The 27183-nt window shown below is 41.1% G+C and overlaps 1 protein-coding gene across 8 annotated transcripts in view; it reads right to left on the bottom strand.

The window, feature by feature from the left end:
• The window catches only part of LOC108411889, a 65262-nt gene extending 47989 nt beyond the window's left edge, over positions 1-17273 (bottom strand). The window contains exons 1-8 of one of the 8 annotated variants that reach the window (XM_037543662.1): positions 17131-17273; positions 16389-16505; positions 15475-15588; positions 14155-14268; positions 13941-14054; positions 13727-13840; positions 10694-10807; positions 3872-5758 (exon numbers count right to left, since the gene is read on the bottom strand). In XM_037543662.1, coding sequence (XP_037399559.1) covers positions 3872-5758; positions 10694-10807; positions 13727-13840; positions 13941-14054; positions 14155-14268; positions 15475-15588; positions 16389-16489 — 2558 coding nt within the window. In that variant the 5' untranslated portion in view covers positions 16490-16505; positions 17131-17273. Of the gene's footprint in view, positions 1-3871; positions 5759-10385; positions 10454-10693; positions 10808-13726; positions 13841-13940; positions 14055-14154; positions 14269-15474; positions 15589-16388; positions 16506-16638; positions 17091-17130 lie in introns of those variants that run through there. The other 7 variants (XM_037543657.1, XM_037543659.1, XM_037543658.1 and 4 more) reach the window with 7 other exon arrangements.
• Between the last annotated feature and the right edge of the window lie 9910 nt (positions 17274-27183).

The following is a 27183-nucleotide window of genomic DNA, read 5'->3' as shown; positions in this document are numbered from 1 at the left end:
GAACACAGAGAGTGAAATCAAGTCTTACAAGAATTATGTAATGAAGTCACATGGAAAGTGATACTCTTTCTTACTTCCGGCGCCACTGTGGGTGGCAGCCTTACCAGTAGCTCCATGTTTTGTGTAGTGTTTTTGCACATTTTTCTTACTTTTTCTCTTCTTCTGTTTGTGTATATTACTTTTTAGTGACAATTTTGTTTGTATGAAGGACATGGAGCCTATTTTCATGCATATGGGTAGAATTAACTGGAGCCTATTTTCATGCATATGGGTAGAATTAACTTAGTTTACACCCGGGAAGAGCTGCTAGCGCTGGGAACAAAGGGTCGTGCTGGCACAACACACCCCATTCCGGGGGAGCTGCGGAGGACTTATCGGGGGTGCAGAGCTGGCACTAAGCTAAAGGCTAAGCGCATGGAGAAACGCTGTACAAACCATCTATTCCTTTGGTGGTGATGGGGAATGTGAACTCTCTGGTGAACAAGACAGACGAACTAGCAACACTGGTTTGTAGTCAGCATTATACCAGGAATGTAGTCTTCTATGTCTCACGGAAACGTGGCTAACTGATGCTAACATGGACATTCACGGCTTCACTACTGTGAGAGCGGACAGGGACACTAAACTGAGCAGCAAAAGCAAAGGTGGAGGACTTGTGCTTTTTGTTAACATCAGATGGTGCAACCCACTGATGGCAGTGAGTCTTTGTCCCTATTATGTCCCTAGGGAGATGTCACACGCCATTGCTGTTTGTGTTTACGTTCCCCCTCGTGCGGACGCTGAGACGGCATGTGACGCAGCATGTGACTACAGACCCAGCAGCCTGAGGCCTTCATCGCCATCTCTGGTGATTTTAACCACATTACACTGGACTCAATGCTCACTTCTTTTTACCAGTATGTAGACTGCCCCAACAGGAAGAACAGGACAAATGTCCTCCTTTATGCCAATGTGAAGGATGCATACATTGCCACACCCCTGCCCCCTCTGGGAAAGTCTGACCATAACCTGGTCTACCTGCAGCCTCAGTACAAACCCCGTGTCCAGAGAGAGCCTGTAACCACACGCTCCTTCAGGAAATGGTCTCCTGGAGCCGAAGCGGCTCTCAGGGATTGTTTCGAGTCCACAGAATGGAGTGTACTGCAGGAGCCATACGGAGAGGATATTGAGGGGATTACACACTGCATGACGGACTACGTGAACTTTTGCATGGACATTGTTGTTCCTGTGAAAACTGTACACTGCTTTGCTAAAAACAAGCCCTGGATAACCCGTGATGTCAAAGGCCTGCTGAATAATACGAAGAAAGCCTTTAAAGACAACAACCAGGAGGAGCTTAGGAACGTACAGAGGGAGCCCACAAAGTCCACTTGCGAGAGGCCAAGGAGTCTTAAAGGGTGAAGGTGGAGCAGAAGTTAAGGGAGAATAACATGAGGGAGGTATGGAATGGTATGAAGACCATTACAGGCTGAAAGCAGAGGATGGACAGTGCGTTAGACGGTGGCGCAAAGAGAGCCAATGAGTTCAACATCTTCTACAACCGGTTTGACTGCCCTGTTCAGATATCCACAGCGCCTGCATGTCCAGCAGTCACCTCCACACCCTCCCTCTTCTCAGCTCCTGGCACTTCAGTCTCTGTCTGCCTGGACATCAACACCTCATCTGCTCCTACTGATATTCATGCCACCCTCCCAGATGCTGACGGCACAGATATCACGACCCCCTATACCCCCTCTTCACACATCAAGGCAGCTGAGCTGATCTATATATATATGCGCTTCTGAACACTGCCAAGACCAAGGAGATGGTAGTGGACTTTCACAGGGTTAGGCCACCCACACAGCCAGTCTCTACTGATGGGGTTGAAGTGCAGAGGATAATGACCTACAGGTAACTCGGACTGCACCTGGATGATGGGTTGGACTGGTCAGCCAACACAGACATCCTGTTCAGGAAGCGTCAAAGCAGGCTCTACTTCCTGAGGAGGCCGAGGTCCTTTAACATCTGCAGGAAGCATCTGCAGATGTTCTGTCAGACTATGGTTGCCAGCTGTCTTTTCTATGCTGTGGTGTGATGGGGCGGAAGCATGGAAAAGAAAGACGAGATGCGACTGGTCAAACTGGTCAGGCGAGCAGGGTCAGTGGTCGCTGTGGAACTGGACTCTGTGGTCAAGGTGGCTGAGGCAAGAACATTACACAAACTGCTCTCCATTATGGAGGATGATGGCCACCCACTGCACACCATCATCATGGACAGGAGGAGCAGGTTTAGTGGCAGGTTGCTGTCACAGAGCTGCTCAACCCACAGATTCAGGAGATCCTTTGTCCCCAGAGCCATCAGGCTCTTCAACTCTTCCCAGGGGGACCAGCAGAGAAGGGGGGGTACTGAATCTGAATCTCATGTTCATCTTGTGTTTATCTATTCACCTGCACAACATTTAGACAGCGCGCTGCACATAGAGCACTTTCTGCATACCTTACTGGCACATCTGGACATTAGACACTTCTTTACGTACAATATATGCACATATTTATTTATTCATTCTGTGGTCATTATACGCTGTCATCTGTAAATTTTTGTACAGTCATTATTGCACTGAATCTCTCATCTCAGGTTATAGATATTATCACAGACTGTGGAATTTTGTTCTCTCTATTTGTATATCTGCCTGCAGATACGATCTAGTTTATTTATTCTTGTTATATGTCTACACCCGTTTATGGTTACTGTACAGTGCTGTGTGTACACCTACTACCTACTACATCTATCTACCTACTTTCCTTTGTTCTGCAAAGGGTTCTATTTGTATTTCTTAGTGCTCATATGAAAAAATATATATTAAACAAATGTATTTTTGCAATGAATGAAACTGGCTAAAAATGGGTGATAAATATATTTTAAACTGCATTTATTTGGATTTGTAATTATTTTTTCATTTGCAATTGATCATAGTTTTAAACAAAGCTAATAAATATAATAAAATACACACCACCTGAATGAACGGTACTGACTTCTGTGTTTTACACTGTATTTTGTATTAATGGTTGTATGTATACAGTAATTTACAGCACACACAAAATATATTTCAAATAAACTAAATATCAAATAAATGAACTGCGTTTTCACAGAGCATCACTACCTACAACACTTTTGCCCTGTTAAAGGTTTATTTGCTAATAATTGAAATGAAGATACTAGAATAGAAATTCATTTCTAAGGGATCTGAACAGTGAAGTCCTTTGGACAGGAACTGCGTCTATTTTCAAATGTACTGAATAAACACATTTACACACATTTACTTCTGTACGGTTCATTTCTGTCTGTACTTTAAATAAATGTCATTTAAAATCTATTTAGCTAATATGGTAAATATATTCTGAATTACATATTAGAGACTGGACTGTATTTTTACATATATAAATATATTTCCATGTATTTTTTCCATATTGGTGGAGCTTCTCATTAATATCACTGTGTTCTATTAGGCAAAGCTTTCTGTTTACCATACTGTATTTTTTAATTGATCTTATTGTTCTTGTGCTGAAAGTAAAAACCACAACCTTATTGATTTTTTCTATTTAGTTTATCTGTTAGATTTAAGACCGCAACTTAATTTCTGATTGAAATGTTAGATTTTCCCTGTTTTTAAAAGTGATGTTTCATTATATTGTAATTGGCTTATTCTTCACTTAAAGGTTCAAGTAAAAAAAATCATCACCTTATGCTTGTTTTTTACTTTAAGACTCCTAAATGTATTTACTATATAACCAAAACCTGCTATGTGGTCACTTGTTCTTTATCAGCCACCAAAATTCAAACATTAATAGAAGATATTCATTTCCATTCATTCATTCATTCATTCATCACTTACAGAGCCTTTCTGCAGATGCTCACAGCTGGAACCAGTCTCCTGTAACCCTCCACTGATGTGTTGAACCTCTTTGGGCCCAGCTCATCCAGAACCTCGTCTGAGAACTGCAGCATGTAAGCTATTGCTGAGCAGTGAGCAGCAGAGAGTTTGGTTCCTGTGTTTTTCTGTGATTTTAGAAACTCCTGAATCTCTCTGGAGAAAGACTGGTCATTCACTTCAGTCAGGCAGAGGAACAGGTTGATGGATCTCTCAGTAGGAAGATCCTTTGTTTTTATTAGCTGTTTGATGTGTTGTACTGTTTCGCTGATGCTCTCTGAGCTGCTCTCTGTGTGCATCAATAGACCCTGTAAGAGTTTCTGATTGGACTCCAGTGAGATGCCCAGCAGAAAACGGAGGAAAAAATCCAGGTGCCCATTCTCACTCTCTAAGGCTTTACGTACTGCTCCTCTCAATAGCTCCTTCAATAAACTGTCACTACTGCCATCATATTGCAAAAAAAACCACAATTCCTCCATGTTGTTCTTCATGTAAAAGTAAATCATATAGAAGGCAGCCAGGAACTCCTGAAAGCTCAGATGCACAAAGCAGTAGACCTTCCTCTGGCAAACCACAGATTCCTCCTTAAAGATCTCAGTGCATATCCCAGAGTACACTGAGGCCTCATTGACATCAATGCCGCACTCTCTCAGGTCCTCTTCATAGAACATCACATTGCCCTTCATCAGCTGTTTGAAAGCCAGTTTAGCCAGTTTCAGAATCATCTCTCTGTTGGACTCCAGAAGTTTCACTGGATCGCTCTTAACGTTTCGCTCATGCTTCTCATTCTTCATATTGATCTGAGTCAGCAGGAAGTGTGTGTACATCTCAGTCAGAGTTTTGGGCATTTCTGTTTTACTCTGGTTTATCATCTGCTGAAGAACAGTGGCTGAGATCCAGCAGAAGACTGGAATGTGGCACATGATGTGGAGGCTCCTTGCTTTCTTGATGTGTGAGATGATTCTCTTAGCTTGGTCTTGGTCACTGATTCTCTTCCTGAAGTATTCCTCCTTCTGTGGGTCATTGAATCCCTGAATTTCTGTCACACGGTTGATGTACTGAGGAGGGATCTGACTGGCTGCTGCTGGTCGAGTGGTTATCCAGATGTGAGCAGAGGGAAGCAGATCTCCTCTGATGAGGTTGGTCATCAACATCCCCACTGATGAGGTCATTGTTATGTCAGATATTTTCTCACACTGTGAAAAGCTCAGTGGAATTCTGCTTTCATCCAGTCCATCAAAGATAAACACAACTTTGTAGGAATCATATTTTTTTGGGTCCAGATCTTTAAGCTCAGGATGGAAATCAGATAGAAGTTTACGAAGACTGAACTGGTCATCTTTAATCAGATTCAGCTCCCGGAACGGAAGCACAAACATGAAGTCAACATCCTGATTGTCTTTTCCTTCAGCCCAGTCCAGAATGAACTTCTGCACAGTGACAGTTTTCCCAATGCCAGCGATGCCTTTAGTCAGGACAGTTCGGAGCTGTTTTGGTTCTTCATCTTCTCTTCTTTCTTTTTCTCTGGCAGTATTAGCCATCACACCTCTAATGCTCTGTTCTTCCATTTCTCCTTTAGGATCTTCTACAGGTTTAAAGATGTCCAAGTAGCTGATTGTAGTGTCTTGTATTTTCCTGAAAGTTTTCTCAATCTGTAGAACCTCATGTTCTTCATTCACTCTTTCACTCTTTCCCTCCACGATGTAGAGCTGTGTGTAAATCCTGTTCAGGAGGGTTTCGTTCTCTTGTGTTTTGATTCCCTCAAATAAGCATTCATACTTTTTCTTCATGCTGCTTTTGTGTCTCTCTATGATTCTTTGCAGGGCATCATCTCGATCATTCCTCCTCCACCTAAATGGAAATAAAGTAAAAAATGAAGGTCAATGTGACAGAAATTATTCATAAATCAGGACAAACTTTTCTCTGAACATCTCTCTTATCTGGTGTAGTAAACAGTGAAACATAATCCAGTGCTTTAGTTCTATACACTGAACACGGGTCAGTGCCAGTTCCTCCAGTACTCAAATCAGGAGGCTTAAACATGGAGCTGCTGCTCTTCTCTGACAGACAGCTGGGCTTGTGGAACTCTGCTCTGGATTTCTGAAGCCTGATAAAGATGATGAGACAATATATCAAAGAGAAGCAGCTGTACAGTCCTCACGGTCATTGGCTCACCTGGTGCTTCACCTGGCTGATCAGAGGAAAACTAATGACACTGAATAACGACCCACATTGACGATGATAACAGGCTTTTATAATATTAGGGTGATGCAGTTTGTTGAGAGATAAAGTGCAAGACTGAGACTGAATGTGAGATGAAACAGGAAACAATGCTGAGCACTTAGAACTTTAAATTCTCAACAGCAACACCAGCAGTGAAGAATATGAGCTCTTTAAACATTTTTGTTGATATTTTGGAAATGGACAGCAACAAACAATATTCATAATCAACATAAACATATCAGTGATATTTAGACCAACTGTAAAGACCTACAGACCAGCAGAAAAAGAAAAACACTGATCTAACAAGATCCAACTATCAACCTGGACCTGCACCTCAGACAGAACATTTACATAAAAACAACAGAAACTGCTCAACAGGGGAGGAATGAGAAAAGACCAGGACAAAATCTGGGAGACAGAACAGAGACAGAGGAACCCAACACACGAGACTGACTGACAAAGGGGTGAACTTCCTTTGTGCTTCCTCTGTGAATCATTTGGAGAAGCTTTTTAAACGTTTTCAGCTCTGCTAGACCTCAATCAGCACAGGGAGCACCCTTGTGATACAGCTAGAACCTCTATCAGTTACAGATGGATACACTGCTGAAGCAGCACAGTGGACAGAGCTTCTGCTCCTCAGCAGGTCCACACCCAGGAGAAACCAACACTGAGAGCAAAAAGAAGAAATACACAGCAGAAACATTAAGAGACCACCCAGAGACACTAAAGACAAATACCACTGTAATAAACAGGAGAGAACCTAAAGCTGACCCACTGTTTTACACAGAACACACACACCTGGCATTCAACGCTTCTTGCACACCTGCAACAATCACGACTCAAGAAAGACATCTTGAGAATTTTGAACAGGACTTTTAAAGACTGAGGTCACTTGTGGAAAAGAATGAACCCATTCAACTCCCTACAGCAGCACCTAGTGCTGTGATGTCTGCTTGATACAGATTTAACACAAATACACTCACCGGCCACTTTATTAGGTAAAGTGTAGTAAAATTAGGTAAAGCTAGTTAAAAGTTGGACCCCCTTTTGCCTTCAGGACTGTCTTAATTCTTCATGGCAGACTTTCAACAAGGTGTTGGAAACGTTCCTCAGAGATTCTGGTTGGTTATTTGAGTTCCTATTGCCTTTCTATCATCTGGAACCAGTCTGCCCATTCTCCTCTGACCTCTCACATCAACAAGGCATTTTCATCCACACAACTGACCGCTCACTGGATGTTTCCTTTTTTCCGGACCGTTCTCTGTAAACCCTAGAGATGGTTGAGCGTGAAAATCCCAGCAGATCAGCAGTTTCTGAAATACTCAGACCAGCCCGTCTGGCACCAACAACCACGCCACGTTCAAAGACCCTTAAATCCCCTTTCTTCCCCGTTCTGATGCTCGGCCTGCACTTCAGCAAGTCGTCTTGACCACCTCTACATGCCTAAATGCAGTGAGTTGAGGCCGTGTGATTGGCTGATTAGCTATTTGTGTTACCAAGCGAGTGTACCTAATAAAGTTTCCAGTGTGTGTGTGTGTGTGTGTGTGTGTGTGTGTGCGCATGTGTGTATAGCTTCTCTCATTACATATAGGTTCAGCATATGAGTTGAACAGTTATGGTGAAATTATGCAGCTTTGTCTCCTCCTCTGCCAATGTGAAATCAGTCTGTCCATTTTTGGCTTGATGATTAGTGGAGATACCATTAGAACCTTGAAATGCTCTGGTATTCTCCTTTTTCTGAGGACACTGCATAGTAAACATGGTCTATACAACTGAAGGCTTTGCTGTAGTCGATCATGTTAACTTCCTTTTGAATTCCTAGGCGTTTTCAATGATCCAGCGCAAGTCCACAGTAATATCTCTTGTTCCTCTGCTTTTCCTGCTCGCACGTGGCTTGGCAGTTCTCATTCGATGTAAGGTTCCAGTCTCCACTAAATAATCTAAAGCACAACTTCACTGGCATGTGTCTGATATCAGGGACACTGCAATACTTCACACACTCTTGTTTGATTTCTTTACTATTAGGACATAAACTGAACTCCATTGAGCCGTTTTCCAGATTCAGCATAATCTCATCAGTACTGTAACTGAACCTTCTTCAGAACCTTGAAATCAACAAGTGTTTTTTTTTTTATCATATTCTGTGTGTTCCTTCAATCTTTTCTGATTTTTGTATCATCTCTTATGATTTGTCCATGAACATCTCTTAGAGTAACTTTTAACACAGGACTGAAATGAAGTTTTCTTCTCCCATATCTTCTAAACAGCAATTCCTTTTCTGTATCTTTACAGATGTTGCAGTACTGATTTCTGTCTTTCCTGACAGCTGTGCTGAATTCACCATTTAGTTCACTTAACCCCTTAAAATCCCAGGCTTATTAAATAATACGGCTTATTATAAAGTGAGTACAGGGACTTCACTGAAAACCAGCTACGCTATTCTTTAATTCCTAAACTCTGCCTGCCAGTAGGCCCTGGCCTGTGTAGAGGAAGAAAGATCTGCGTGCTCCTTAATTCTGGCTTCTCTTCTCTTTTTTCTTCACTGAATCATAAGTCATTCAAATTGATTTCTTTCTCTTTCCCATTCTTCCCAGGTTTGTCTTTTTTTTTTTTTTTTTTTTAACCTGTCATGTCTGGCCATTTTTGCAATCGGAATGGTAATCCGAATGTACTGATGTACCAAACATATTTGTTTTCACAAGAAAAAGCTCTATAGGTTACTAAAGCCTATTCTTGTTAAAGTTTGCATTTTATTTGTTTGGCCAGGCCTGACAGGCAATAAAAAAGAGGACAGGAAAGAAAGAGAAGAAGGGAGGAGAGAGAAAAAAAAAAGATAATAATTATAAATCATAATAATGATAATTAAGTAAGTAAATAAATAAATAGGAAAAAATAAATAAATAAATAAATAAAAAAAGAGAAAAAACAAATAAAATAAGTAAATAAACAGACAACTAAATAAAAATAAATAGATAAATAAGTAAGTAAATAAAAAAAGAGGGGAAAAAAAACAATTATACAGATATACATACATATATATATATTCACATATACATATACATATATACACCCAGACATAATTCTACTATTTGCTGCTACATACATACACATGTTTACATATCTATACATATGCCTCTATACATATACACCCACCCACCACACACAATTCTACTGTTTGCAGCAATGTGTATATGTGTGTATACGCGTTCACGTGTCATGTGTCATGGAATGTGCTCAGCAATGAGGGCAAGAAGCCGCAACCATGCCCCCGTGGTCCAGAGACAGATAGGGAAGGACCCGGGGGACCCGGACCATCCACAGCCCATTAGGAACTCAGGAGACCTGAGGCCACACGCTCCGACGGCCACCGCGCGAACACCCCAGAGGACGAAGAATGGAGGCCCCAGACAGAGCGCCCACAGACAAAGGGCAAGTGACCGGAGAGCCAGAGGCAATGAGCAGCCCACCCCCCCGGCAGGCCAACATCCCCAGCATGAGCCGAGCATGCGGCCCCCGAGGGCCCAGGCGCCCAAGACCGGCCGACCCCCAGCAGGACCCCCCCCCCCAATGCCAGAGAGGCCCAAACCACCCTCAGGACACAACCGCCAAGGGAGCAGGGCAGGGACCACGCCAAGATGTCCAGCCATGCACCCAGGGTCCCACAGGACACCCATACCCCGGGGGGGGAGGTGGGGGTCGGGGGGGCGGAGTCGGCAAGCAGCAGGGAGCGGTGGGGAGGGGTAACTCCTGCCCACCACCATGTACCACAGATGTCCAGGCTCAGCAAGTCATGGACCCAGGCCCAGATGTCCACACACACATGCTCACATGCACCCACACACACCAACACCCACACTCACACACGCCAGTCACCCACTCATGCACACACACGGAACATACACGGACTCACAGTGTCGGCGGGCGGACACCAGCACGGGTCAGCGGTACCCCAGGGAGGCAGCCACCCTGGCCCCGAATGACCGGCCGGTCCCCCCACCAGGCAGGGTGCACCAAACCCGGGGTGTGAGAGGAGCTCACTAGGCACCCCGGTTTCCTACACCCGGCCGCGGCGCAGGGAAGGCCGGCCCTGGGCCCGAAGCATGGACACCACCATGCTCCAGGCCGGCGCCCGCCCACACAGCTGACACAGCACAAAACATACACACCCACACGCACACAAGAGACAACAATTATCACACATACACATACTCACGGTTACAATACACATACTCACAATTACAATACACATACTCACAATGATAAGGTTTGTCTCTGATTCTTCTGTAATGACATCCTTTGTGTTTCAGAAAACATCACTCAAGACTGAGGTTGAAGGTTTGAAAAGGGAACAAAATGATTTATAAATCAGAAAGAAACAGTAAGTACTGCTGAATAACCCTAACATGCGCGCACACACACACACACACACACACACACACACATACACACACACACACTTCTCGCTTTCATGACACAGGATGTATTATTTCCGACACCCAGTAGCATTAAATGGTGGAATGAATAGAGTTGATGTTACTCAGCCTGAAGGTGTTAATATCTCACCTTGGGTCAATCCCAGTCCCTCCAGTGGTCAGATCAGGAGGACTGAACATTGAGTTGCTGCTCTTCATAGACACACAGCTGGGCTCTGGAGATTCTGCTCTGTACTTCTGCAGTCTAGAAACATGATTTTAAAACAACATGTTAAATCCAGAACACTTTGGCCACAAGCTTCCTGAAGAAATTAAGAAACTGTGCTGAGCCCTCATCAAATTAGAACTCACTGCTGTAGTTTAACAGGCCACTGGGTTTTCATAAGACCCATGACGTGTTACAATGAACGTGTTTCTGCTTTGTTACACTGTTTCTCAGATTTATGTTGGTAGAACTGGGAGGGTATGAAGGCGGCATTCAATGTTGTCTAGTGCCACCTGCAGCTTGTGGCATGCATGTGTTAACAATAGGTCAATCAACCATTCAGTGAGGGCAAGAAACCCTCATAGTCAGGCCTGTCTACAGATGTAGAAAGTCTTCTGCACCTGCTGGTTTTAAGTTGGTATACAGTGAATATACTGTGTTTGTGTCTCACCCTGGGTCAATCCCAGTTCCTCCAGGACTCAGATCAGGAGGCCTGAACATTGAGTTTTTGCTCTTCATAGACACACAGCTGTCAAATAATAATAATAATAACAACAAATATAGCCACAAGCGGCAATGAGCTGGTTCAAGAACGCACCAGCAGTACAGGCTCTTCTGCAGGTTTAGTTCATTCGGCCTAAAAAGGCCTCAAGCTTATTCATAGGCAGAGTGAATAGAACTGAAATGATGTCAATTCAACAAAAGGCCTTCAGTTGCCATAAACAGCGAGCAAGGTCTTTATCCACATTATAAGTTTCCATTCATATGTACTGAGCTACACTGGTTTGTAGAACATCCAGGAGGGTAGAGTCGTATGGCACCAATTGTTTACCGATCCACCTTGTAATAACATTGTAATAGCAATTCAATTGATTTTTAACTGTTTTTGGGTGCTGACGTGCCCCCTAAAGGCCAATCTGGACCAAAAGTGGCATACACCCTTAGAGTCTCAGTATGTAAAGATCCTTAAAGTTTGGAGATGATCTGGCCAATGATGGTTGAGTTAGAGCAAATCAAGTTAGCAATGCCATGACTGCAGTAATTAATTGAATGATCCACATGACCCAGAGTAGAACAGTCAACATGTTTTCAATAATTATTTACCTAGAAATTACAGAGTTATTGTACACAAACTATAAAAAATTTCGATGAAAAATCCACACTAGTTTGAAAAAGTATGGTTTTTGAACAGTTTTCTAATAAACTAATATTACGATTACTAATAAACGGTGCAGTTTTGCAATAAATATGCACTTACTAAACTGTTTGGAATAATGTACTACGATGGATTCATATGGAGTTTGTTTCAAAACTGTAATAATATACTAATGACATATAATAATATGTTTATTTTTATGTATAGAGCTCCGCCCCCCCCAGTGGTCAAATCTTTTGAAACTTTACTGGTTGTTAGAAAATGGCTATATATAGACACAATTTGAGTTTCATGTATGTGTCAAGTTTGAAATTTGTTGGCTGAAGGATTGTCGAGTTACAGAATTGTAAATTAATTCTGAATTATTTTGAATTTATCGAGAAGGGTTCATTTACATATGGCAGCCACACTGTTCAGAAAATTCAAAATGTTTAATTATTGAGGTTCAGGCTCTTCTGAATTTTATGACATCAGACATATGAGGATCGGGCAAAAATTGTAGGAGTGGTTCGCAAAAATAGGTTTTGCATGTTATGCAAATTAGCAAAAAAACTTTGGGGGCAGAGCTAAATGGTCCAAATTGCAAAGTTATTTGATTGTACCCAAGGAATCAGGCAAAAAAAGGAATTTTGTCTGTACACATTTTAGTTTAGGAGTTATAAGGCAAAACACATTTTTCTGCGCTATAGCGCCCCCTTCAGGCCAATTGGGATGATGGCGTGCGCCTGAGTAGCGGGAGGGACTACTATGTACTGACCAAGTTTCAAGTCTCTAAGACTTACGGTTTTGGCTGTGCATTCTGTTTCAGTGGAAAAAAAAAAAAAATTTGACATTTGATATATTTTCAATTACTTACAATTTAAAATTACACTGGTTATTAAACTAATTACAATGAAAAGTAGTTTTTGCTTTTATTTCCTTAATTCTAGATTTCACAAATTTAATTTACAAACAGAAATCTCAAATAAAATATATTCAGTTCTAGGTATCAGGAACATAATCTGCACATAAGATTTAGTACTACATACTACGTAATATAAACTTAGTTTTTACTCATAAGAAATCAACTTTTACAAGCAACATCATTTGCATATAACTAAATAGTTCAAATCTATTGTAAATTGAAATATAATATTAAAAGGTAAAAATCCCTGGAATAAAATTTATTTGAACATAATTAGATGAAAGTAGAATCTCATCATGTCAAACTTCTCTTCACTCATTCGGATTCCAAGCTAAATCGACTTCCCATGGGCAGGAGGGGATTTGGGAAACATCAAATTTGACACAGAAGGAAACGGCTGTTTTAAGGAGAGTGCCAGTTTAACCTTCGATTTAAAATCTGCTCAAGACGGACTTTTCCTCATCTGTAGTCTTACAACAGCAGTTGTGTTTACCATGAAGCTCCGTTTAAACAGATCAAAACGTGGCTTTTAAATATATTAGATAACCAGATCAACACAAGCAATGCGAGATTTAGTTTAATGCACATTGGCTTCTTACCAGGAAAACGACTGTCAAAGTGCTGGACGTTATGTTTTGTGGGATTATGTCATGTTATGAATTAGTTCTGTAACATTTAAATTAACATGCAGCCCCACCTGCACAAGCAGTAGAACTTGCCGGTAATTCTCGTTTATCAATCAACAAACATGTTACCGCCACTCTGTTCTAACATTACGATAAACTGGTAAAACACAGGACGTATCAGCTCCAACACCTGGTAGCGTTAAACAGCGAAATGAAGTACAGCTGCTGTAATTCAGTCTTATGTTAATTATTAAGCTGTGTTAATATCTCACCTCGGGTCAATCCCAGTTCCTCCAGTGCTCAGATCAGGAGGCCTGAATATTGAGTTGCTGCTCTTCATAGACACATAGCTGGGCTCTGGAGATTCTGCTCTGGATATCTGCAGGCTGGTTTTGGTAACATGAGTAAATTATAACTTAAAATCGTTCTCACACCTGTATTAATTATGTTCAGTCTTATGTTAATTAAACTGTGTTTATATCTCACCTCGGGTCAATCCCAGTTCCTCCAGTGCTCAGATCAGGAGGCCTGAATATTGAGTTGCTGCTCTTCATAGACACACAGCTGGGCTCTGGACCTTCTGCTCTGGATATCTGCAGGCTGGTTTTGGTAACATGAGTAAATTATAACTTAAAATCGTTCTCACACCTGTATTAATTATGTTCAGTCTTATGTTAATTAAACTGTGTTTATATCTCACCTCGGGTCAATCCCAGTTCCTCCAGTGCTCAGATCAGGAGGCCTGAATATTGAGTTGCTGCTCTTCATAGACACACAGCTGGGCTCTGGAGATTCTGCTCTGTGGTCCTTCAGTCTAGAAACATGATTTTAAAACAACATGTTAAATCCAGAACACTTTGGCCACAAGCTTCTTGAAGAATTTAAGAAACTGTGCTGAGCCCTCATCAAATTAGAACTCACTGCTGTAGTTTAACAGGCCACTGGGTTTTCATAAGACCCATGACGTGTTACAATGAACGTGTTTCTGCTTTGTTACACTGTTTCTCAGATTTATGTTGGTAGAACTGGGAGGGTATGAAGGCGGCATTCAATGTTGTCTAGTGCCACCTGCAGCTTGTGGCATTGTAACGGTGCAACCTCCAAAAGAAGAAGCACCGGGATTTACGCACGGCCAAATTGGCGCTATGGGCGTGGGTGTGGATACGAGGAGGCGAGACTCCAAGTTCAAGTGCACACGTACTTATTTTATTAGACTCAAAACCAAAGAAAAACTGAATTAAACAGAAATAAAACAAAAGATAAACTTGAGACTTCGCTGCCAGGCTAATCCTCATCACAGGTTATTCCCAAACTGTTACAAGCAGCTAACAGCCTCGTACCGGGATTAAACCTATCCTCCCACAGGTAGCTGAGAAGCCCCTGTTGAAAGAACATCGAGCGTTCTTATAGTCGAAGCCCCGCCCCGACTAAACTAATAATTTGCTTTAAGGGACGATGTCCCAGGGCTCTAATCTACATTCACACACAAACATATATACACACCCTTATATACATCTACTGACTAGTCGTGACTAATATATACATATTACCGGTAAGTATTCCTTAGTTAACTAATTCATTCCTTTGTAGGTTTTTCCCTTTAGAACACTGAGGCCCCTTTCCTTCCCTGAAGGTGGATCCGCCCAACAGGGACAAGAAGCCTCGGTCCACTTTACCTCCCATTTGCCCTCATCACCTTCTACACAAGACATCAAGGTAGGTACATACAATATTCCTATTAATCTCAGTGATGGGCATACACTGCACCATCACAGGCATGCATGTGTTAACAATAGGTCAATCAACCATTCAGTGAGGGCCAGAAACCCACATAGTCAGGCCTGCAATAGCATATACAGCAATAGCAGCAAGTTTCCGTAAAACGTAACGTACAGTGTGTGAATTATATTTCTAAAGATCCACACAACCACACTCAGAACATCTCTACAGATGTAGAAAGTCTTCTGCACCTGCTGGTTTTAAGTTGGTATACAGTGAATATACTGTGTTTGTGTCTCACCTCGGATCAATCCCAGTTCCTCCAGGACGCAGATTAGGAGGCCTGAATATTGAGTTGCTGCTCTTCATAGACACACAGCTGGGCTCTGGACCTTCTGCTCTGTGGTCCTTCAGTCTGGAAACATGATGTTGAGAGAATATATTACATCACTGAGCCTGAAACTTTTTAAAATGCTTTTTAAATTTGTTTGGGAGAATATAAATGTAGAAACGTGACACTAAATCTTTTTCCAAACTAAATTCAACATTCTGGATCTCTCTTTTATATGAATGACTGGAGCAATAATAATAATAATCATAATCATAATAATAATAATAATATGTATACAGTATACAGTTATATATAGAACCAGGTGATAAATTACAGTAAGAGAATCTCTGAGTTCTTACTGCTTCACTCACTCAGAAAAAAACCCAGGTTCCCGTTGACATTACATGGAATCCATGAGGGATCTAAAGAACGTCTTCGTATTCTTCGTTTGGAAACCCCTTATCAAATTACAGGTTTTATTGATTTTCTAACTGAAATCAAGTTAACACATCCTCTACCGATAAAACTTGTCTGCACATTTTAATGCACAATTCCTGTGGAAAAGTTTTATATGTTATGTTTTCACCCAGACACACTGAGAACTGAAGCAACACAGATTTTTCACTATTATCTGCAGACAATTCTAAATTAAATGTGTTCCTTGTAGGAGACGTTTACTGATTTACACTTAAATAATCAACAAAACATGTAATTTCACCAGGATGTTCAGACACTAAATTACCCTATTAGTCCCACAACGGGGAAATTTTACCTCCACATTTAACCCATCTGTGCAGTGAAACACCACCTGCACCTGCAGAATGTTCAGGAATGCACTAAACGATTCGTTCATTTTCAGAACAGCCGTTCATTGCTTGTTATACCCCGAGTCAGATATTCCTCCTTGCCTGCTGTTATGCTCTGTCATGGACCGGTGCCTCTTTACAGACCCACAGCTGGGCTCTGAAGATTCTGCTCTCTTCATCCTGTAAACAGCTGATCTGTGAGGAGAGTAAAATACTGAACAATTATGTTCTAAACATGGACAAAGAAGAAATTCTGAGAGGAACCAAAACTAAAAAGGGAAGCTCAAGTTTCCTCTTCCTGTTTTCATTCAGTGCAGATGCTACTCACTTTCTGGGACAAAATCTTTCACCAGTTCAGTAAACAGCGTCCACCATGAAGTTACTGCTGGTCAGACGGCGCTACTGCACACCTGCTGGTCAGACGGCGCTACTGCACATCAACACGCCTTTCACAGTTTTTGTGCTTTTCATCGACGCCAAACTTACAAACTCCACATTACAAGTAACGAGCTCTGAATTCAGACAAACTACCACCATCAGATATGAACACGTGTATGAATATTCTGGGTATTTTGTATGAAACTTTTCTAGCAGCTCAGTTAAACGCAGTCTGAGCATTTCGGTGTTTGTCTCTGTTTCAGGATTTCAGCCATTTCGCGACTTCTTTTCCGTGTTTGATTCTCCGCTGAGCTGAACTGAAAGAGCCGCTCAGTCTCTGCGAAACACAGGAAAACGCGCTCTTCCCTTAAACTACGCAGACATTCCTAAATCTTCCTAAATCTTCCTAAATCTTCCTAAATCCTGCGACATACCGACTTACCGAACGACCCGCCGCGCTGGTGTCTGATCTTCCCCGCCTGTAATGGCGCGAGGGCAAAGTTACTTTCGGTTTCTTCTCTACTGCGTCACATCTTCTCCAGTCTGCGCTGCTCCGAACGAATCGGCTCTTTGAACCGACTCGCCTTGAAGAGCCGTTTGTACTCTCTTGGTTTATTAAAGGATCTCCTGCCTCACTGTTCTGAAGCTGCTTGTTGTGTGAGGCTGTCTCTGACTTTGTTCTTGACGGTCTTCATGTCTTTTTGTCTCTTCATTACTTCAGCAAAATTCACCAATTTCAGAAAAGCACATTGTGTATTAGACCATAGTAGCAGTTTTAATGTGGGGTATGTTCATGAGGCTCTGACACTTCTGTAGGTTTGTCATGACAACTGACACAACCCTACATAAACATTTACTCCATCACCTGCCATACAGGGTACAACCCCAATTCCAGTGAAGTTGGGACGTTGTGTAAAACATAAATAAAAACAGAATACGATGATTTACAAATGCTTTTCATCCTATATTCAATTGAATCCACTACAAAGACGAGATATTTAATGTTCAAAAGGATAAACTTTATTGTTTTTTGCAAATATTCCCTCATTTTGAATTTGATGCCTGCAACACGTTCCAGACAGGGGTATGTTTCCCACTGTGTTACATCACCTTTCCTTTTAACACTCAATAAGCGTTTGGGAACTGAGGACACTGATTGTTGAAGCTTTGTAGGTGGAATTTTTTCCCATTCCTGCTTGATGTCCAGCTTCAGTTGCTCAGCAGTCCGGGGTCTCCGCTGTCGTATTTTGAGCTTCATAATGCGCCACACATTTTCAATGGGAGACGGTCTGGACTGCAGGCAGGCCAGTCTAGTACCCACACTCTTTTACTACGAAGCCACGCTGTTGTAACACGTGCAGAATGTGGCTTGGCATCGTCTTGCTGAAATAAGCAGGACTTCTTTTCCAGTCTTTTGTTGCCCCTGTCCCAACTTCTTTGGAACGTGTTGCAGGCATCAAATTCAAAATGAGTGAATATTTGCAAAAAACAAAGTTTATCCGTTTGAACATTAAATATCTCGTCTTTGTAGTGTATTCAATTGAATATCGGTTGAAAAGGATTTGCAGATCATTGTATTTGGTTTTTATTTTACACAACGTCCCAACTTCATTGGAATTGTACTTAGTTCACTGTTAACCAGCATATTGGTGATATAAACACTCACCTGCCTCCACACATTCGGCTGACGCTCTGATCAACTTACACTTTGATCATTTTAGGTAGGCCAAGGTGGTGTAGGTTGCCCAAGGACTCTTATTGGTGCAGTGTAGGGTGCTGACCCTGGTGGGGATTGAACCCCAGTCTACAGTATCAAAGGCAGAGATGTTACCCATTACACTATCCAACCACTTTTGATTGTACACTGCTTTTTAAGTAATCATTGAGAATTATGGTTGGTGTAATACTCATAGTTGGCAGTTAGTTTATTCACTATGAGATGTAGATCACATTTCTGCAAAATGCATTCTACCCACCCAGACAGAGTGAGGCCAATTATGCTCTGTTGGAGTCCCAGCCACAGACGATTGTAGAATCACCAGTGATCTCCTGATGACAGGGTCAACACTCAAACTGTACTTTAACTAACATTGATCAAATCAGCAAATGTAACATTTACTTGGAGCCTATTGGAACTTTCTACAAAAAACTGCTGTTCATATTCATGTTTCTGTTTTAATCAATGAAACAAAATGCTGATGGTATAGATACAGACAAGTTTTTTAAGCTGGTAAAGTTTAAAGCTGTTTGGTAACTGCTTTTGTCTGGGTTTCCCCAAAAGCATCTTTTCTAAAATGGTAGAGGGACCATCACACTAAACCTTCGAGACGACCTTTAAAAATGTCACCCAATGGAAAAACAATACAAAGTGATCCTTTTCAGTAAAACTCTCACTGCAATATCAGTCAAGACGTTATATTGCATCGTTGGACTGGAGAAAGAATAGAATTATTTGGGGGTCATTACAGCGTTGGTCCTCTCTCCTCCCATCTGCTGTCCTTTCTCCTGTCATCTTGTCCTCTGTCCTTTCATCATGTCCTACATTCTTTCATTGCGCCCTCTTTCATTTTGTCCTCTGTCCTTTCATTTCATCCTTTTCTTTCATTCTTTCCTCTCTCTCTCTCTCTCTCCCTCCTCCTGCCCTCTGTCATTTCATTCTGTCCTCTCTCCTTTATTGTATTCTGTCCTTTTAATGTTTTCTTATGGCTTCTTCAATTCGTCATCTCTCCTTTCATCCTGTCCTTGACTTATCACAATCAGTACAGGGTGCAATTGATCAACAGCAAACTAGAATTCTCCTAAATCCCATTTCAAAACAAAAGCATCTACGTTCATCACAGCATGTATGGCCCCAGCACATAAATGAAGTGGTATGCGTTAGTTAGTTTACTGTGTGGATTACCTGGAGATATGAAAACAACAGGCTAATAAATAATCGGTGCTTCCTTCGATCTAGTTCTCTGATCGAGAGAACATGTTCTATTTCAGTAAAAAGCATTTCTCATCATTACTTTAAGAGTAGCAGCATGAAACATACTTGGCATGTTTACACAGGATGTGTTTCAGGCCTTTTTTTTTTTTTTTTTTAATTGTATATTTATTGGATTTTATAATTAACAGAGGGAAACAACAACAAAACAACAACAAATCAGAAAAAGAGGAGAAAAAGAAGAGAGTAATGTAGAATAAGATAAAATAAAATATAATAAAACAAAAACATATGTTAATCGCCACTATGATATATGCAATTTGACATTATTGCAAAATGTTCAAGAATGAGTGAAAGGGTATGGTAAAAAAGTGTTAGGTAGTAATTACATAGAAATTACAATGCAGGCAGGGGTACAGATGAGGTGCAAGAAGAAAGATCATAAATCCTCCAACACTTTCCAAACTGGTGACCATATTTCAGAGAATTTTTGTTGTCTGTTATGCATTTCAAACGTGAGTTTTTCTAGTGGAAAGACATTCGACAGTTGTGTCAGCCACATCTTGACTGTTGGGACAGTTGGAGTTATCCAGAGCAGTAAAATACATTTCTTTGCTAGGTATGACAGTGAACCCATCAGGTAGGATTGGTTTCCATTTAGCACCCCATTGGGATCATGAGCCAAAAGATACAAACATGGTGACATGTGGAAATGTTTTTCTAACATCTTCTGAATGACCTGATGAACATCTTTCCAGAATACTTGGATTTTAGTGCACTCCCAGAACATGTGCATAAATGTACCTGTATCAGAGTTACACTTAGGACATAGTGGAGATGGGTTTTTACACATCTTATACAGACGTGAAGGTGTTAAATAAGATCTAAAAAAGAATTTGAAATTCTGTTCTTGGATGTTAATGGAAGTGCAACTAGGAAATATTTTCTTATGCATATTATTCCAAGAGTCATCGTCAAATTTAATAGAAAGATCTTTCTCCCAGGCCTGTCTCAATGGATTGTAACATGGCTCAGTGACATCAAAGAATGTAGAATACACATACGATATTTTACACAGACGAGGATTTGGCTTAATAAGAACATTTTCCATGTCATTCAACTCCGTTCGGAGTTTGGTTTCTTTGGAGCTTATGAAGTGACGTACCTGAAGGTATTTATAAAAATCTGATTTGGGGACCTTAAACTGTTCTGTTATCTGCTCAAAAGACATTAGACTTTGTCCGTATATGCAGGATAGATCTCTTATTCCAGATTTGACCCATGTATGTAGTCCTATAGACCTTAGTTGAGAGGGGAAGTCTGGGTTATGGCAAATTGGAGAGTACAGTGAGATATTTTTTGGGATTTTTAGATATTGTCTAACGTCTTTCCAGGCCAAGAGTGTGTTATAAACTGTGTATTTGTCTTTTAAACTGTGACATTTTTCTAAATTGTTTATAAATGGGAGAGATTTTAATTCCAATGGTTTGCAGGACAAAGACTCAATTTCAACCCATTTAGAATCATGTCTATCTAAGAACCAAGATAGCATTTGTACAATTTGTGCTGACCAATAGTATAGTTGGAAGTTTGGTAAAGAGACCCCTCCCTGGTTTTTCGTTTTAGTGAGTATTGAGAACCTGATTCGAGGTTTTTTCTTATTCCAAATATATTCCGTTATTCTGGAGTTTATATTCTTGAAAAAACTAGCAGGTATGTAGCACGGGAGAGTTCGGAAAAAATAATTAAGTCGGGGCAGGACATTCATTTTAATTACATTAATTCGGCCAAAAAAGGAATTTGGGAGAGCGGTCCAGACACGCAAATCCTGCTCAATTTTGTCCCAAAGTGGTGTATAATTGGTAGTAAATAAATTGTTCAAATTGGGTGTAATTACTATGCCGAGGTATTTAAATCCAGTGTCAGAGATATGGAAGGGAGTTATCTGCCGTATATTGTCACTTTGTGAAATATTGATTGGTAGGGCCAGCGATTTATCCAGGTTAATTTTATATCCAGACACTGAGCTGTAGTCAGAGATCAAATCTAAGACTATATTAACAGAAGCGTTTGGATTGGACAAGTACAGAAGGACATCGTCTGCATAGAGGGAGATACGATGGTCTTCTCCACCAATCTTGATGCCTGTGAGGCGTGTACTATTTCTGATTGATTGGGCCAGAGGTTCAATTACCAGACAAAAAAGAAGTGGAGAGAGCGGACAGCCCTGACGACATCCCCTGCTCACTGGGAACACATCTGAATGAAAATTATTAGTATTGACCACTGCGTTTGGATAAGAGTAAAGCGATTTAATCATATTTATAAAAGACGAACCCAAATTAATCTTCTTTAGTACCGCAAATAAGAAATCCCAGTGAACCCTGTCAAAAGCTTTTTCTGCGTCGAGAGAAACAATAAAAGCTGGATCTGGATTTCTGCTAAGGTGATCTACAATGTTTAGAGCACGGCGTACATTATCTGAACCATGTCTTGACCTCACAAATCCTGTTTGATCTGGATGTATCAAGCGTGGCAGCAGGGCATCCAGTCTGCGTGCAAGGACCTTGGCAACAATTTTAAAGTCCACATTCAATAAACTGATTGGTCGATAAGACGAACAGTCCGATGGATTTTTATCTTTTTTTAAAATAAGAGAGATGGAGGCAGTCTTCCATGAATTTGGTATGACATTGTGTTCGTATATATGATGGAGGGCGGGCATGAGTATAGGTTTTAGTTCGGGCCAGAACTTCCTGTAGTACTCTACGGGATACCCGTCCAATCCTGGGGCCCTCCCGGTGGGCATTGATTGAATTGCATCCCAGACTTCTCTCTCTGTGAATGGGGCACTAAGGGTTGCTTTTTCAGATTCTGTAGCCGATTGTAAGGAGATCTTGTCTAAATAATTTTCACTATTCACATTGTTTGGAGGTGGACACGAGTAGAGATTTTTATAAAAATTTGTGAATGCTTCATTAATTAAATGTGGGTCGTATGTAATGCTCCCGTTATTTGTCCTAATTGCTTTAATGGATTTCATGGTCTGTTCTGCTTTTAGTTGGGAAGCCAATAGTTTACTTGATCTGTTGCCATATTCGTAAAATTTCTGTTTGGTTAGGAAGAGAAGTTTCTTTATATAATCTGTGTAATTGAGATTGAACTGTGTCCTGATTTTGGTTAACTGATTCCAATTCTCTGTGGTGGGTGTGTGTTTATGTTGACGCTCCAAGTGTAGTAGTTTAGCCTCCAGGGCGCGTTGCTTTGCTTCACGCGATTTTTTAATAAAAGAGCTCTGGCAAATTATTTGCCCACGAATTGTTGCTTTGGCTGCATCCCAAATAGTGCCCGGGGATACTGGGGAGTGTTGATTATCTAACCAATAATTCTTCAGTGAGTCCCGAATTGATTCACAAAAAGCATCATTGTTCAACAAAGACAAATTTAACTTCCAGTTTTTTGTTTTTGGTGAGGATACATAAAAGTTGCAGTTTAAATAGACTGGACTATGATCAGAGAGCAGTATGGGTCCAATCTCACATGCTGTTACTGTGTGGATATGAGTGGTATGCATAAAAATATAATCTAACCTGGAGTATAATTGATGAGGATTGGAATAAAAAGTATAATCTTTCGTCAGAGGGTGGCGCTCTCTCCACACATCAATCAGCCCAGTGTCTTCACAGAGTTTTTTAAGTATTTGGGGGGATTTTGGATTCGTCAATGGTGAAGGTGATGATCTGTCCAGTGCATCATTAAGAACGCAGTTAAAATCACCAGCCAAAAGACCAAATTCTGTACAGTGTTGGTTAAATAGTAAAATGATATGGGACATAAACTGAGGACGATCTTCATTTGGAGCATACACATTCATTATGGTAATAGTTTTTCCCAGAATTGAACCGATAATTAAGATGAAACGGCCTTCAGGGTCTCTTATTTCAGAATCGAGAATAAACGGAATATTTTTGTTGATGAGGATAGCCACGCCCCTTTTGTTAGATGTAAAGGAGGAGAAGTAAACTTGTCCTACCCAATCACGTTTAAGTTTGGCATGTTCTTTGTCTGTAAGATGAGTTTCTTGAAGTAATCCTATTGAGACTTTATCTTTCTTTAACAATGTTAAAATTTTCTTCCTTTTGATAACATTACCAATACCCTTAACATTAAATGTTACCATCCTTAAGGCATCATTCATGATGAGTATAAATTAAAAGCAGAATGAAAATAATGATGCATGACAAAAACAATTTGTGTGGCGATAAACTGAACATTTTTACAAAGAAGGAAAAAAAGGATAAAATAACGTAACAAAAACCCAGGCCCACCCCCCCAGCTCCGTCCCCAATTGACGGAGCAGAAAGAAACAAATCTAGTTGGTCACCCAAATTGAACATGTCCCGAAAAAAACAAGTCAGTCCACAAGGACTAGCTACAGCTCCTAATATAAGATGTGTCAGTGGTGAACCCCACAATGAGAACTAAGATAGGGTTATAATACAAAAACACTGCACACATTATTATTATTATTACTGAGTTATAACCCTATAACACGATTATGTGAGTGGGAATTCACAGTTAGTGTTTAGTGTTTAGTCTCTCCGGAAGAGGAAAAAAGTTAAGATCCACATGAAGTCAGTGCGGACTCACTCAGAACCAAGGGAATCCAAAAAATCCGTGGCAGATTTTGGGTCCTCGAACAGCCGAACCTGGCCCTCGTGAACGCAGCGGAGTTTAGCGGGGTATGCGAAGCCTCGGAACATGTTGCGCTGAATCATACGTTTGAGCACCGCATCGAAGGCGCGGCGTCTCCGGAGCACATCCGCTGATAAATCCGCATAAAAACGGAGCCGCGATCCTTTATACGACACATCCCGCTTTTTAATAGCCGCCTTCAGAACAGCCTCTCTGTCTGTGTACCGTAAGAAACGGATAAGGACGCTCCGCGGCCGTGAGCCCGGCGCTGGTACGGGAGCGAGAGAGCGGTGGGCCCGCTCGATGTCGATCGCGTGAAAGTCCTGCGGGAGACCGACCCAAGAGGGAAGCATATCCTGCAGAAACTGGACCAACGGTACAGAACCTGCTGCATTCTCGCATAATCCAATTAGTTTCAGATTCTTGCGGCGACCTCTATTTTCCAAATCGTCCACTTTTGTCTGTAACTGGGCCACGGCCGTGGTCAGCGATGTTACGGTCATGGACATGTTCTCCCCCGTGTCCTCACACGCGGAGATTCTGTGCTCGGCCTCGTCGAGTCTGTTCTCAGTAGATTGAATCCGCTGAGTAAGAGTACTGATGTTACTTTCCATGGTCGAAATAGATGAAACAATTGTATTTAATCGTCCATCCATGATGTCTAACCGCGAGCCGATGGTTTTAATCTCTTCTAAGATCCGGGCCGCGCTAGCTTCCATATTAGCTTGCGTAGCTAGTTCGTCTGCGGCTTGAGGATCTTTTTTCTTTTGTCTTTGAGGACGAGACGAAGAGAAAATGGAAAAGTCTTTCTCACTCCTATCTTTTGACATGATCAGGCGTCAGTTTTTAAGAAATATGTGATCTCTTCCGGAGAAAAACACTAGTTTAAAGACTTATAGGAGCAGAGCCAAGTTTCAAGCAGCCATCTCCTAGCTGGTCACGTGACACCCCCCGTTTCAGGCCTTTTACTTCATATACTCCAGAAATGAAAGTGAAGCTGGCTGAAAACAGGTGCACTGAGATCCTGCTCCTGTGGTCCATACAGGTTTTCTCTCTTTTAAAGAGGCACACCTCATGCAAACCATTGTAGAGAATCAATGGTTGGATAGGGTAGTGGTTAACACCTCTGCCTTCTATGCTGGAGACTGGGATTCAATGCCCCGCCTGGGTATCCACCCTACACTGTACCAATAATAGTCCTTGGGCAAGACTCCTAACACCACCTGTGTAAAATGACCAAATTGTAAGTTGTTCTAAATAAGAGCGTCAGCCAAATACCATAAATGTAGAGAATGTTAAGCCTGACAATCTTGAGCAAGTCGGAGTTAAAAATGAGTTAATCAATTATGCCCTGAACTAGAGCTGCATGATAAATACATTTTTAATCACAATACAAGTTTCTACATAAGCACCTCATTAAGGGCTGTGATGACAGAACAGTCACACTTTTTTTTCCTTATAAAAAGAATAGTTGATACATCATTCAGGGCAGTCGAATCCCGCGGTTGAATCTGCCTTCCACTACATCCGCAAGTCCACTACATTTAAAAAAGGACTTCTTTTTGACTGAAACTCTGGTCCATTCATGAGTCTGCAAGGTAGCACAACTAATGCACTGTCTGCACGTTAACTGTTGAATTGTTCCATTTATCTGGCCACAATGCAATAGCTTAAAACTACTGTGAATATATGCTTTTCAAAACGCTGTAGCATTTTCATAGTACATTATTTACTTTGTAAATTAGGGAAAGGTTTCCCACTAGCTGTGTTTTGAGGAAAAAGTAAGATTAGTAGCAGCTACGACTTCATCACTCTAAAACAAGCACCACTCCTCCGACATACGTGCAAGCAATTACAGCCTCTGTGTGTTTTAGGTGTCTGTACATGTTTTATACAAACCTATTTTTCATTTCTTTAAGCAGCGTAAGTTGGAAAACTGATTGGCTTTCTAGTTCTTTGAACATATATTTATTATTCAAAAATGTGAAACATGTAACATCCAGAGTTGCACTGTGTGTGAACCAGCTGCTATTTGTCTACATATGCACCATTTATAAAAAAAAAAAAAAAGAAAAAAAGGGAAGGTTTCACAAGTTAAGATTTCTACGTTTGCATCCCAGTGAGGAAAACAACACTGAATTAGTGTTTATCAGTCCTTTTCCCTACTAGCTGAGGCTCTTTCCAACACAGTCTTATCAGACATTTCCTCATTTTTGGCTTCCGTGTGTGGACAGTTTTTGCTGGGCTTCAAACGGAGAATCTCCTGTTGTTGGGGTGAATAATTAGATAGTTGCTACTTTTCAAAGTTAAAACAACAAATAGTATAACAATCTGCAGTGTGTTAAACATTCATGGACACAGAAAGGTGTTTGGAGCAATGGACTCAGCCAAACACCCCGACAGGAGATCGTTTGAACCTCAGTGATGCCATAGCCATCCATAGGTAAGTACCCAAGAGAAGAAAATATCTAATGGGATTGTATGATGAAAGGAGTCCCAGTTAGTGGAGACACTAAAAAAAAATAGATAAAAACAAATTCTATATTATGTAGATAACTCAGAAGAAAATGAGTGAACTTGATTATCCTAAAGTCAAATGAACAACATTTAAAATCCAATATGTCTCAGTATGTGAAAACATTCAAGTACAGGCTAAAAATATAAACAAAAACGCAGACTTACATTGCTCTGCATTAAGCTTTAGCTATAGCTGCTTTCCTCCCATCTCCACAAATAAACTTTCCTCAAAAGTAGATCAGTTCCTTGTAAAATGTCTCTCAATGTTCAACGTTTTACGAGGCTGAAGTCACTCCTCATTCTCCAGGTTCTTGTTAGAATTTTCCCGTTCCACCTTAAATTCTGCCTGAGGCA

The sequence above is a fragment of the Pygocentrus nattereri genome, chromosome 12 (assembly GCF_015220715.1).
Source record: "Pygocentrus nattereri isolate fPygNat1 chromosome 12, fPygNat1.pri, whole genome shotgun sequence".
In the NCBI taxonomy this organism is placed as follows: Eukaryota; Metazoa; Chordata; class Actinopteri; order Characiformes; family Serrasalmidae; genus Pygocentrus; species Pygocentrus nattereri.
This window is presented reverse-complemented; position numbering and strand designations above follow the sequence as displayed.